This window comes from Synchiropus splendidus, chromosome 15 (assembly GCF_027744825.2).
Source record: "Synchiropus splendidus isolate RoL2022-P1 chromosome 15, RoL_Sspl_1.0, whole genome shotgun sequence".
In the NCBI taxonomy this organism is placed as follows: Eukaryota; Metazoa; Chordata; class Actinopteri; order Syngnathiformes; family Callionymidae; genus Synchiropus; species Synchiropus splendidus.
The window spans coordinates 11,253,778-11,266,249 of record NC_071348.1 but is presented as its reverse complement, the minus strand read 5'-3'; the positions used below and the strand labels follow the sequence as shown (position 1 = coordinate 11,266,249).

At 40.2% G+C, this 12,472-nt stretch overlaps 2 protein-coding genes across 5 annotated transcripts in view; one reads left to right on the top strand and one right to left on the bottom strand.

Annotated features, from left to right (window-relative positions):
• Nucleotides 1-10,222, top strand: part of atad2b (ATPase family AAA domain containing 2B) — a 66,939-nt gene extending 56,717 nt beyond the window's left edge. Inside the window, exon 28 of the mRNA XM_053844037.1 lies at nt 3,468-10,222. Within this exon, the coding sequence (XP_053700012.1) occupies nt 3,468-3,509 (42 nt within the window). The 3' untranslated portion in view covers nt 3,510-10,222. The remainder of the gene's footprint in view (nt 1-3,467) is intronic.
• Nucleotides 10,223-10,610: 388 nt separating this feature from the next.
• LOC128746753 (kelch-like protein 29) overlaps nt 10,611-12,472 on the bottom strand; it is a 272,806-nt gene continuing 270,944 nt past the window's right edge. For 2 of the 4 annotated variants that reach the window (XM_053844042.1, XM_053844040.1), the window contains one exon: nt 10,611-12,179. In XM_053844042.1, coding sequence (XP_053700017.1) covers nt 11,996-12,179 — 184 coding nt within the window. In that variant the 3' untranslated portion in view covers nt 10,611-11,995. The remainder of the gene's footprint in view (nt 12,180-12,472) is intronic. The other 2 variants (XM_053844039.1, XM_053844041.1) reach the window with 1 other exon arrangement.

Sequence of the window (12,472 nt, the reverse complement as noted above, 5' to 3'; positions counted from 1 at the left end):
TCTGTCTCTAATGCCTGAGGTTCTGCACAATCTCCTTCTAAGATCAGATTAATGTGAGAGTTTTTTTTTCTTTTTAAAGAATTGCTGAGCGGTCACTACGTTCATTGGACGTTGAATACCAAGTTTTTCAATGTATTATTGTGGTGGAGGAGCGTTCCTGCTTGAAGCTTTACTGTTGTGGGGGATCTAATACCTTTTGAAAGCTCCCGATGTGGACACAATATTGGACCTTCAAATACTACATAACACAGCAGTTTCCCCACTGTATGACAACTGAAGGCCATCAAAGCTAAATGCAGCTCTACTGCCTTTTAGTTGCTTAGGCCTCATCTTTGTTTTCAACTGTTTGAGAGAAAATCTAAAAAGTAAAAACTCTTCCAAATAAATGTTGTGCCTAGGATTATTGAATCCTGATTCGCACTTTGTGGCTGTCTATTAATTTAGCGAAAGCAGTGAGTTAAGCCCTTAATCTCTCAAATTAATTGCTTATTTAGGGGCTATTTTGGGTTTTGTGGCACAAGCCGTTGGCAGCCAAATTACATTTTTAAAGACAAAAGCCAACTTTAATTACACTTTGAGAATTGAGTTTTTTTTAAAAATAGCTGTATGCAGTTATTGAGATCAACTAATCTAGGAAGACGGAGTAATTAGGAGCATTTCTCTCATGGTGGAACTGATTAACACATTGTAAAAGAAAAGTTTTACAAATGTATTTTCCATGGAAATCCGTCCACTGTGGATAGCTGAGTTATTAGTGTTAACACAGCATATTTCTCATTTTTCATCAATTAGTATTTGTGTAACTATACTGACTTGTAAGCAACGACAAATATGTGTATATTTTTTTATTGAAGAATTCTTAAAGGTTAGATGGTAGAAATGTCACAGAAATATTGTCATTTAAAGTGTTTTTTTTGTGCTATTCATTTGTGTTAAGATGCTTCTGAGAAGTTATTTCAAAAGCATTTTGAATCTTCTGAGTTTCTCCCTTGTTTATTTATGCTGATGTAAAGGTCAACTCGCACATCACAAAGAGCTTTTATCATCTCTTCAAAAGGCAATTCACAGGTTGTCTCTGAAATCATTTGAAATTAAGTTTTCTCTCTCTCTATATATATATATATAAATAATAATATTGTGCTTGATGAGTTTAACACTTTAACAGCCAAGTTCATCGACAATGTAAGGTCACACTCTTAATAAGGATTCTGTTACTAGACTGACATGTCTTCACCATTGAGTCCTTCTCATATTTTCGTTCGCTCCAGCAAGTGGAGAAAATATCCCACTGTGCTCCAAATGAAAGGTTCAAACAGGGAGGATAGCTGGTTGATCATTGCACCAATGAACATGGACGTACCATCCTGGCTTGAGTTGCTGTTTTGAATCTCTGAACAACAGTTTCTTTTAAACACTCAGACGGATTGTAGTACCCCGCAGCTCATTGTGAGCAGTGGTTTGCTAGCTTCTAATTCATTACTGAAAGACATGATTGGAACGTTGTGATGACTTACTACATTGCCGGATGTGTTTCAGAATCACTCGAGCTGATGGATACTCAAAATTGCTTGGTGTTAATTTAGTGTAGCAATTTTCAACTTTAGATTCCATAGATTGTTTGATTCAGCACACACAACACTTAACTGGTGTTACCTGCTGCGACACGCGGCGATACAGCAATATATCTCAGAACTCTAGCGTCTGATATTTTATGTCTTTATTAGTGTTGTTGTCAAGACCAGCTAACCTGAGACCAAATATGAGACCACACCAAGTCCAAGATTGAGACGTTGAGGTCCCGACGTTGAGATCCATCTGCGTTCAGAAGCATAATTCTTCACGTTTGTCTCTAACTGCAAGAGAAATTGTAGTAATTTTTTCACTACAAATCTGAAATGCTGTTAGTTTTGCATTCAGTTTGGCTTCAGTCTGGTCTTTGTATGCTTGGTTTCAACGACAACACTATTCTAAAAAATGACTAAATTGCATGTCAAATAAGAGTCAATTTTGTGATCAGTCATTGTAATAAATAAATGGACATTGTTCCTCACATTTGACAGTGTGAGCTGCATTGCTAGTTAGGATGCTTTCAGCATGTTTTAGAAGGAAAAACGTTTCTTTGCTACAGTTGTTCAATGTTACGGTAGTTTAAGTGACAAGCTTGATGCACTCTTTGTTTTCAAGTTAACTGTATACATGTAACTCTGGCTTTAGGTACTAAATAAAATGGAAGTTATTTTCAGTCAAATCGGTTTGACTTGTCCTTTAAGTGTTGAATATTGCAAACTGCTTACAATATTGCAATAAATTGTTAAAAATATCATGATATTGTCACCCAAATATCATCAGGGTCTTGGCAGTACTCACCCCTGCCTGCCAGAACCATTAATGTATTCTAAATATTGTAGATTCTTTTTCATTTTATTAGCGTTTTTAAAATTGTGCTATATTTGGATAAAAATGAAAAATCATTTTGATAACTCATTGCCAGCACATTTGCTTTGTCATCCTGCCATGTACTTATTTCAAGACCAGAGGCTGCATTTGTTTTCTAAAAATATATTCATTCTATTAAAACAAAGATAATTACTGTGGGGGATTTAATGTTTTTTTTTTCTATTTGTCCATTAAAATATTTTCCTGGAGCCAATGCTCTGACATAAATAATATGATGATTTATGAATTAGTCATTTGAACCCTTATTCATAATTAGTTTTCTACCACACAGCAGTGACTACAATAATATCTTTAAATGTCACCCTCCTGTTCTTATTATTCCTGCAGCTTCCACTTTAACTGCGAGAGCCGATGAAGACATTGAGAATCAGAATAATAATGAGTCCAAGACATTTTGTTGTGCAACTGTTGTTACTCAGAACTCTAATCTAGCATCTGTGCAGAGATGAAAACGTAACTCTGTCACTCTTCTTTTCGCTGTGTGGGTAGGTTGTGAGGTGCTAAAATTAAATTCATGCACAGGTGTCTTCTCTGGCAGAAAAAAAGTATACTTTTTAAGATACATAAAATTACATTTCACTGGTTAAAAAAAAATAACTTTTGCTGTAGGTGTTGGAATTGGTGTCTTGTAGCAACAGCTGTCACACTGACTCACCCACTCAGATTAAAACACACACACACACCCGCACCCATGCGCGCACTCAGCAACATCTTCGGGGCATTAATCATGGTCTATTGCAGGCTAGCATCCATCTCTCTTTCTCTGGCTGGGTTCAGATTTAGTCAGTGTCAAACTCTGCTGTTATCATGCTGAGAAAAAATCACCCGTCTCATTCCAGTACAGCTTTGCTTCATTTTACATCATTTATCACGCTGAAAGCTGTTGTTTGCTGTGGGAGATTTCCAAGTAATATTGAATCTGCAGTGCACAGATGCTTTACACGCAAGTTTATAGTTTCACCCAGGCTTGGCCGTGTGTGTTGTAACGTGCGTGCCGCTGTGTGTTGCAGGAGATGGAGGAGAGAATCCAGCATTTTGATACATTCCAGTAAGATGTTCACTCGTCAGGTCGATCCTGAACCAACCGGGGGACCACCACACATCAACAAAGAACACAAGAACCCAGCACCTGCTCCTGGTTGGAGAAACCGTGTGCAGGTCAAGGTAATGGACATTCTTTGGTGCTATCATCTCAGGAACCTGGACTGATCCAGATGCATTCTACACAACCAAACCCTTGGAGGTGTGTCTCACACTTGCAAACATGCAGGCATACACAACAGTGGTGCTACTGTGTCAACCCACTCCATGCTGCTCTAAACCAACTAGCAAGACCAACAGACATATCGGGTGATGTCAAATATCAGCTGTGCTACACACTCTCAACCCTGTGCATGCATCTCCGGTGACACACACGCAGACTCTCACCAGCAGAAGTGTGAATACAGAGCAGGCCAGGACAGTTAATGTTCTGCATCACTGATGTATGTTGCTGAGCCAATCCTGCCCTTGAGCGGAGCGTCGCACCGCAGGCCGGCTATTACCGCGCTATTATGCGCCTCTTTTTCCCCCCCCCACGTCCCCCCCTCAGCTATTTCAGCTACTCGATCAGTTCAATATCTGAGCCACCGTCAAGGATACTCGCCCCGAAGAGTAGTTTACTGAGAAGTTTGAGCTCGAACATGTTTGATGAGGTTAGCGCGGCGGGACGAGAGCACATTATGTCCTTTCCATTACCGGAGTCATCAGGTGTGAAAAGCTTTTTAGCCCCTCAGTGTCCCGTCGGTCATCTGCGGAAACCTCCCTTAGAATGTTAACGCTCTAACCCCCTCTGGTGTTCGCTCCTAGCCGAATTTGTTCGACTAAATAGTTGGTGTCCCTCCTTTCAGCCTGAATGTTTCCCCCTGTTCACTCACTCTGTCGAGCTGGAACAGAGCTTGCGCTGCCTAGTGTGTGCCTTAGTCGGATTCTATTTATCTGTTGGAGGATGAATTAAATATCTAATAATATGAATTAAATCAAATTAATCAAATAAAAGGTCAAATGTAAAAAAATGAACTTTTGACATTTGACTTCTGCTACACCGTGTTGTTTTTCGCTTCTAAAATAAAATTGTTTTTGTTCACATAGTTAGTTGACCTGTTCCGTCGCTGCATCTACCGGGTGTCACCACATAAAGTGGCTCTCTGTTCAACTGACCTGATTCCACCTGCGTCCCCTCTTTTTGCCCGTCCAGCATGAGTCGAAGTCACCAAAAAGGGCAAAGCCGACAGAAAAACACACACCAGCTTTCCGACATTTTCATATGCAAAAACAGATTCCAACTCTTGTGCCAAGCATTGTCCCGCCTCCTCAATGGTGCTCATCTTGTTTCGTATTTTTATACATTTCTTTTTTTATAATCAGCAATTTTTATTCTTTTCAGTGGAACAATTATAACAGTAAATAAAGGAGGACAATTTAATGTTTTGGTAAATAGATGTCCAAAATTTCTGGCCAATGGGACAGAACCACAACACGTGTGTCAGAGTGCCAACATCAGATTCACATCTCCAACAATTGGAGCTGTCTCTCAGACCCACTCTGTGTAGCCTTGATGGTGACCAGTAGATCCTGGTTATAATTTTAAATTGCCAAACCAATCTTATTTTAAGCTCTCTAGATGTTTTTTTTTTTTAATTCTTTAAAATGTTCCATTCATTCTCTGATATTTTAGTATCAAGATCATTCTCCCAAGCTAACTTGAGGTTTACGCCTTTAGGTGTTTGTTTTTTCAGCAACAAAGACTTTGTGACTTTGGTGGTATTTTTGATGCAGATCCAAAGGTTTGGCACAAAAGATGTCAAATCTGTAAATACCTCCAGAACTGCTGTTGTATGAGGGAGACACACTAAAGTCATTTACAAGTCCTCCAATGTATTTATTCCTGATTCCACCCAGTCTTTCCAAATGAAAGGCTTTTTTTATCAATTTCTAGTTTTGGGTTCAACCAGATACATGAAGAAGACTTCAAATGTGGATCATTGTTGAATATTTTTGAAATGATTTTCCATATCCACTTGAGGTTGGACACTATTGGATGGGAGCTGGTCTCTTTGGGCAGGACTGATCTAATTCAGTGAATTGGTTGGAGAGATTGATTCAGTGTATGTTCAATGGTTAACCAGGGAGGGGCTCACTCAGGTGGCGAAGACCAGTGTGCTAGATGTCTGAGGCTAAAGGAGTAGTAGTAAAATAACAGGTTGGGTACACCCCGACCACCGTGGGCCGCAGGTTTTTTCGCAATTTCAACAGGCTTAATCGTGGCCATTTACCAATCCACAGAAATTTATTACACAACCTATCAAATTGTTGAAAATAATTTAAATTTTAATTGGAAGGGTCTGAAATACAGTTAAATTTGGGAATACAACATTTTTGAGTGAGGAGGGAATTCAATTCATATTTGAGACAGGCTAGCGAGTTAACAGTATCTGGTGACTTATTTCTTATGTAACTCTCTTCCTCTGTCTTAATATTTATTTCCAACTCTGCCTGTCTGTTTTTTTTCTGAAAGGATGCATATTGTGTAATGTGACCTCTAAGAAAAGCTTTCCTAGCCTCCCATGCAACATTACTAGATGTGGCTGTTGGTAGGTTTGTCTCTTTGTAGATGTCGATTTGAGATTCTCTAAAGTCATCATCTAAAAGAAGGCTAGAGTTCATTCTCCAAAGTGGTGTTCTAGCACACTTGTTAAGTGGCATAACACTTACTATGATATGTGAATACTTCCAATGCTACTTGAAACTGAAGAAGACTTGTGTGCACAAGATTAGTATGTAGTCAATCCTTGAGAAAGATCCATGGGGTGAAGAATAAAAAGTATATTCCCTGAATGTTGGATTTTGCAGACGCCAGATGTCTACTAGACCCATAGATTCACACATCTGTCTTAGTGGATTGGCTGATTTACAGGGGCGGTTTAATGGAGGGTGTCTATCAAGTACCACATCCCAAACGTGATGAAAATCACCACCAATGATGAGTGGATACTTTCCCATCGCTTTAGTCTGCACTCTAAGTGGCTAACGAAAGATGGATCTTGCGTATTTGGTGCATACACTCTTGCTAAAATAACTGTGAGACCTTGACGTTCAACCCGAGTTATCACAATCCTTCCAGAGTCATCTCTAGACTCTTTAATAAATTTACATTGAACGTTTATTGATTGTGATAGCGACACCCGTATTATTTGTAGTTCCAGGTGAAAAAGAAAAATGTCCTTCTCAACTAGTGCAGAGTTTTCTGCTTTCTTTTTCTACCAAGTGTGTTTCCTGGATAAAAACCCACATCGCAACGTTTAGAATTAAGGTAGGCCATCACCTTCCTTCTCTTAACTGGTGCCTGCAAACCCTTAACGTTTAAACTCAGGTAGTTTAAATACTTCAGGCTATGTGACTGCATTAACTGTCCAGGAAAAATGGTCCCTGTCTATTTCAACATCGGCCATCGTATAGGTGACATATATATATAGGTGACATAAAAAAAACACAAACAGATAACGCTCCAGTGAACATTCCTAGAGCGAAACATTAACAATGAACCAAACACTCCTAACTGCATTTGAACAACGCGTAAAGTCCTAACAAAATGGTCCGTGACTCATAGTCAAAGGCTGTCAATGACAACAAGCCCGCCTCATGGCAAAGTTATATTTAACTAAGGCAGTATGTGATCTTAGCTAGTTTCTACAGAAGAACTACATCACATCTCCTAGAACCTCGTAGATGGTTAGTATTTCTGTATAAGTGCAAAAGTAAATATATCAGAAGATTATTTCAAACTCGTGAAAACTATTCAATATTATCAAACGCAAAAGGACACAGATTCTTACATACTTGTATAGCTAAAGCTTGACAAGGATCTGGAGAATCTGCCACATATAATAATTATCGAGATACCTGGTCTCAATCCAGTATGTTTACGGTACTCTGCGTCGTCCATGACACCACCAGTCCGTTATTATGTTGAATCAGTTACAGTGATCCAATATATTCCAGAGCCTTTTTTGGGTCGTCAAATTCACGCCGTCGGACGGATTACCAGGATGGCCTGGAAGCGAATGGAAAATCCGATACGCCATTCGTGTAGCATTTCCTTGCACTATTTGAAGCCCCTCCTCAAATCACTCACCGCCTTGGTGTGATCAGGGAATATCATAATATGATGACCGCTCCAGATGAGCTTTCCTTTGTCCCTTGTAGCTTGCAGGATTCGGTCTTTGTCTTGATAGCGGAGGAACCTGGCTATTATAACTCTTGGTGACCGTACGTCGTCTCTGTGTGAGCGCGATCTATTTCCAGGCCTGGTATAAAGTTTATGTCAAGCAGTTCCGGAATCACTCCTGTTCGGAATTTTAGCACACCCTCGGCCTCACAGGACTCGGGAAAGCCAACAAAGACCAAATTATTACGGCGACTTCTGGATTCCAGATCATCCACACGCCGACGGAGAGACTCAAACTCCGATGGCTTAACAGGTGGGTCTGCTCTGAGCCGCTTGTCACCATCCTCCAGATGACTCTCCACATCAGTCAAACGTGTGGTGATGTCTTCTTCCAGCTTGCTGTTTTGACTACTGGAGATTTCCCTCAGAATGCTGTATATGTTCGCAATGTCGGAACCAATTTTGCCCGACTGATGAACTTGCCGTATTTACTCTGTAGGTGACACAGTTGTCATTTTCCCGAGATTGGTCCTGATCCCCAGAAGAGAGCCACGATGCTAGCTTTGATCCACCTGTATCTTCACATTCACCGATCGACTCCTTCGTTAGCTTAGCCATGTTAGCTCGTTCACAGTTCTTGGAAACTGTACTTTTCCCTGTTGCTGTCTTATGACTTGGCATCTTGTGTAAGGTGGTGTCGTTTTGTTCTTGATAGTAGTTCCTCAGTTTTCTCGCCTTTTGCGGTATTGAGCAAGTTTTATCGCCACGTTAGCAGGAGCCCGTTCTCAAGCAGCCATCGCCGTCAGTGCGTCACGTGACTCCATTTTTATACATTTCTTTTTTATATTTTGAATTCGAACAAGGCCATTCTAGGCAGTGCACATCACAGACGTGTACAAATCACCACTTCATTTTTCCGCAAACCCGCCGTACCCCTCCCCCGCCCCCCACTTATTACGATCCCGACTTCAACACCAGCAGAGGCCATGTGCAAACTGGTTTGCCGCTTGGACTACTGCAGAGTGAGAAACCAAAGCTACCTCAGCTTAATTTATCGAGAACTGTTTACTGGGTACATTATAGAAATTTACTTTAACAAGATACTGTCGGAACATCTACAGGTACCAGACGAGTGCACCCGCAGCTACTTCAGTTATCCAAGGTTTTCTCTGTCTGTTTTGTTTGAGCCAGAAACCCCACGTCAAGTATTGTGTTCTGCTTTGAGTTCTCATCTCCCTGTTATTTATTCTATACACTTTAACGTGTTTTTTTGTACTTTTACACTTTCTTTTCTTTTTTTTTTTTTTATGACTATAATTTTTGTGTAGCGTTTGTGTAGCAATTTTACTTTTGGCGTGTAAAGGTGGTAATATAGGGTTTACAGGTTTCTCAGGTTCAACAACATCACAGATTTTTCTATTTATTTCAGTGTTTGTTTTGGGTTCTTCACAGACTGCAGCATACTGGAGGTGTCTGCACCAGACAAAACTGTCTCTTGTGACTTTCCGCTCCACTTTTTTGCCAAAATAATTAACTCTCCTTACTAATTCAAAAGTGTGTCGGGAAATGAAAATATATGGGTAGTTAAATGTCATACATTGTGATTTTCCTTTTGTGATTACAAATGAATTGCTAGCCCTTTGGACTAACAACCAATTTTTGTCTGGTAGTTGAGACGACAAAGTCCAGTATGCAGAAGGAACAAGTTTGTGCTCTCTCTTACCCAAATAAAATGTTCTTCCCTGTTTGTTTATGGCTTTTACTTCAGACTTTTCATAGCTCTTTCCATTTGAGTGTTTTAAACTCACCTGTTTGAAATTGTTTCTTTAGTGTAACTTATGTTTGCAATTAAACTTTTACTGTAATTCTTAAATAAACTGCTGTTATATACTTGAATAAAGGTTCAAACTATAAATAAATTGTTAGTTTTGTTTTTATTTGTGAGTTAAAGGGCAACATTTTAGCCCATTGCTGCGTTTTTATCCGACTGTCTCCAATTGGGGGGCGATAAATGTGCTGAAAACAACTCTCGCGTTTAAGCTCATATGGAGAAGAAGAAGCCTCTGGTCACGTAAAAAGGTAAACATACATCCACTTTGTGTTTCTCTGCATGCTGTTGCAAATTCCCGTGATGCTAATGCTCTGCATGCTAACATCATCTAGTGTTGAACACACACTCAAGGCCAGAGTTGGAGGGAAAGCTTGAAACCTTCATGGAAGAATGCGACGTCTGCAGGGGTGAGTGACACTTTTACTGGCGTGTTGTATTACTATAGTATTACGTTAAAACAGTCTATTTTGTGATGTGTTTAAATTGGTGTTGTTTAACTCAGCGTCTCATTTAGTTGTCACTTTTATGACAGGGGAAAAAAGCTTCTGTCAAGCTATTATCTGTCAACTAAACAAAGGTTTCCACCTTCCTTTCTTCATTATACAAGTTAATGGCCCTCTCTGGCCTACAATAGCCCTTTTTTTTAAATGTTTGCAGCACGGATTGAAATTTTTCTGGACAATTTTTTGACTCCACAACATTTGCCATAGAAATGTGGGATGATTTGCCCTGACTTTAACTTCTGTTCTTCTTTAAATTCTGTTTTTTTTGTTGTAATAGTTTTAAAAAAATGTATAGTTGACGTAAAGTAGTAGTTGACTTCATAAAATTTGACTGATGGAACCTTTTGTTTGACTTTAAGCGCTCATCCCCCTAAAGTAACATGACAGCATGCAGCGCAGGATTAAAAGGATCCTTAGGATTCTCCATGGTTGTGTGAGGATGAAGCTGTCTGTGGTTATGTTGTGTTTTGGTGACATTACCATTACTGACTTTGAGCTGTTTCACTGAGAGTAAAACATGACTTTTTATAAGATGAGTAATGAACAAAAAGGGTTGTTGACCTTTGTTTGTGGTTAAGTACATTTTTGCATAGTCGCTCTGAATGTAAAGAAAGAAAACACTTTTTTGTCGTTGACATAATGTATATTCTTCAGCTGGAAAAGAGGGTATTTCTGGATTAATTGTCAACTGAACTTGATTTCATTGGAAGTTGTACAGTAACACAGACCTTTGTTTCTGTATTCAGGATGGGTGGCATCCATGAAAAACAACTTTTGTTTGCCACTCGAAAGCTTTAGGATCTAACTGTAGAAATGTCAGTGAGGTTCAGCAAGTTAGCACGAGTTCAGTCCAACCAAGTGTACGATGACTTTGAGTGCAGCACCCAAGCATGTGCAAAGTAAAGGTGTCTGATGTGGTTTCATAAAACACTGGCCTCATTTTCAGAGGCCTATAGATGGTTGTTCTCTGATCGATAATCTTTGGCTTTGAACAGCCGTTTCAATGAAACCTCATTTTTAAACCTAGAGCGCCACCTACTGAACCATGCAAATGAGGATACTGATTCAGGGCAAGGCATGCTACTCCATTCCTCTTCTCAACTTGCGCAGATCTCAAAACATCAGACGCTTCCTTGACAGATAAGACGACAACATAAGCTTGTTCTTGTATATGTATTACGTTTCAATAATAACAATTGTTCATGTCTCCTTTTTGGGTACAGATTTACAGACATTTTCAATCCAGGCTATCATTTTTTTCCCTAAAAACATTTATACAGAATGGCCTTCAAGTTGTAAAATAAACATATATCCTTCCTGTATTTACACAACCCAACCTCTCAAGTGGGTTGTCATGGAACTTTGTATAAAACGACACAAACCGAACGAGACATGGAAAAGAGAAAAGAACAGTCAGAGATGATAATTGTGCTTTCTTTCCACTGGACAAACGAATCAGATGCAGATCTCGAAGGACAGAATGAGGAGTGGATGGATGAAAAGTAGAACCGAGCTCTGCCTGATGAAGAAACTGTCTCTTGTAACATCTGGCACCTCAAATCGCCGCTTTGGAATAATGCTTCTTCGTCACGAAGAATTGATCTCCTTTCTTGGAAAAAAAACGCGACAGTAAACCATCAAAGAAATTGTGATTTTACAGAGAACGGAAACAAGCACGTTGTTGTAAACAAAGCTTACTAAGAGGGACCCTGTGCCTGCTGGATGACAGGATGAACCTACGACTCTACATGACACGTACAGTACTGAAGGTTAGTCAAGTGACAAGGCTGAGTGGTTGAACATGAGTACATTCTGCACAGGGCTTTTAAGGAGAAGGGGCAGGGTATCTTGGGTGGATGGACACCGGCATCAAGCCCAGAAGAAGTTCCTGGTTGGCCTGACGCTGCCATCACACACTTGAATCGGAGCTCAGCTGGTGTTTCCTTTTTTCATGTTATTTTTTTGGCGTCGGCGAAGAGATGACAACGGCGGCCACTCTCATCCACTCTGGATGTACTTCTTGATGACCACGCAGCCGTGTCTAAAGAGCGGACAGGGCAGCGACTGCAAGAGCGTCCAAGTGTTGGTGCACGGGTCAAAAGTCTCCATGTTGCCAAGTGCCGGGCCTTCGCTGCTCACGATGCCTCCTGTGGCGTAGATCTTCCCGTCCAGAATGACAGCGCTGCAAGACGAAAGGACAGTCAGTGATGGAGGAAAAAAAAAAAATCTTCCCAGATTTTTATCAACAGTCTCAGCGCCTCGTCTCTGAACAGCTTGCTGAATTTCCTTTAGCAAATTTTCTCCACAACAAACCCCATAATGTCTGCGCCGGCAAAGGCACCTGAGGATGCGCCCAAAAAGAAGATGCTAACTTTCACAGAAAAAGTGAAACTCCTGGACATGCTGAAGGACGGTAGAAGCTCTGTGACTGCAGGGCGCCATTACAGAATAAATGAATCTTAGTTTCGTTCCATC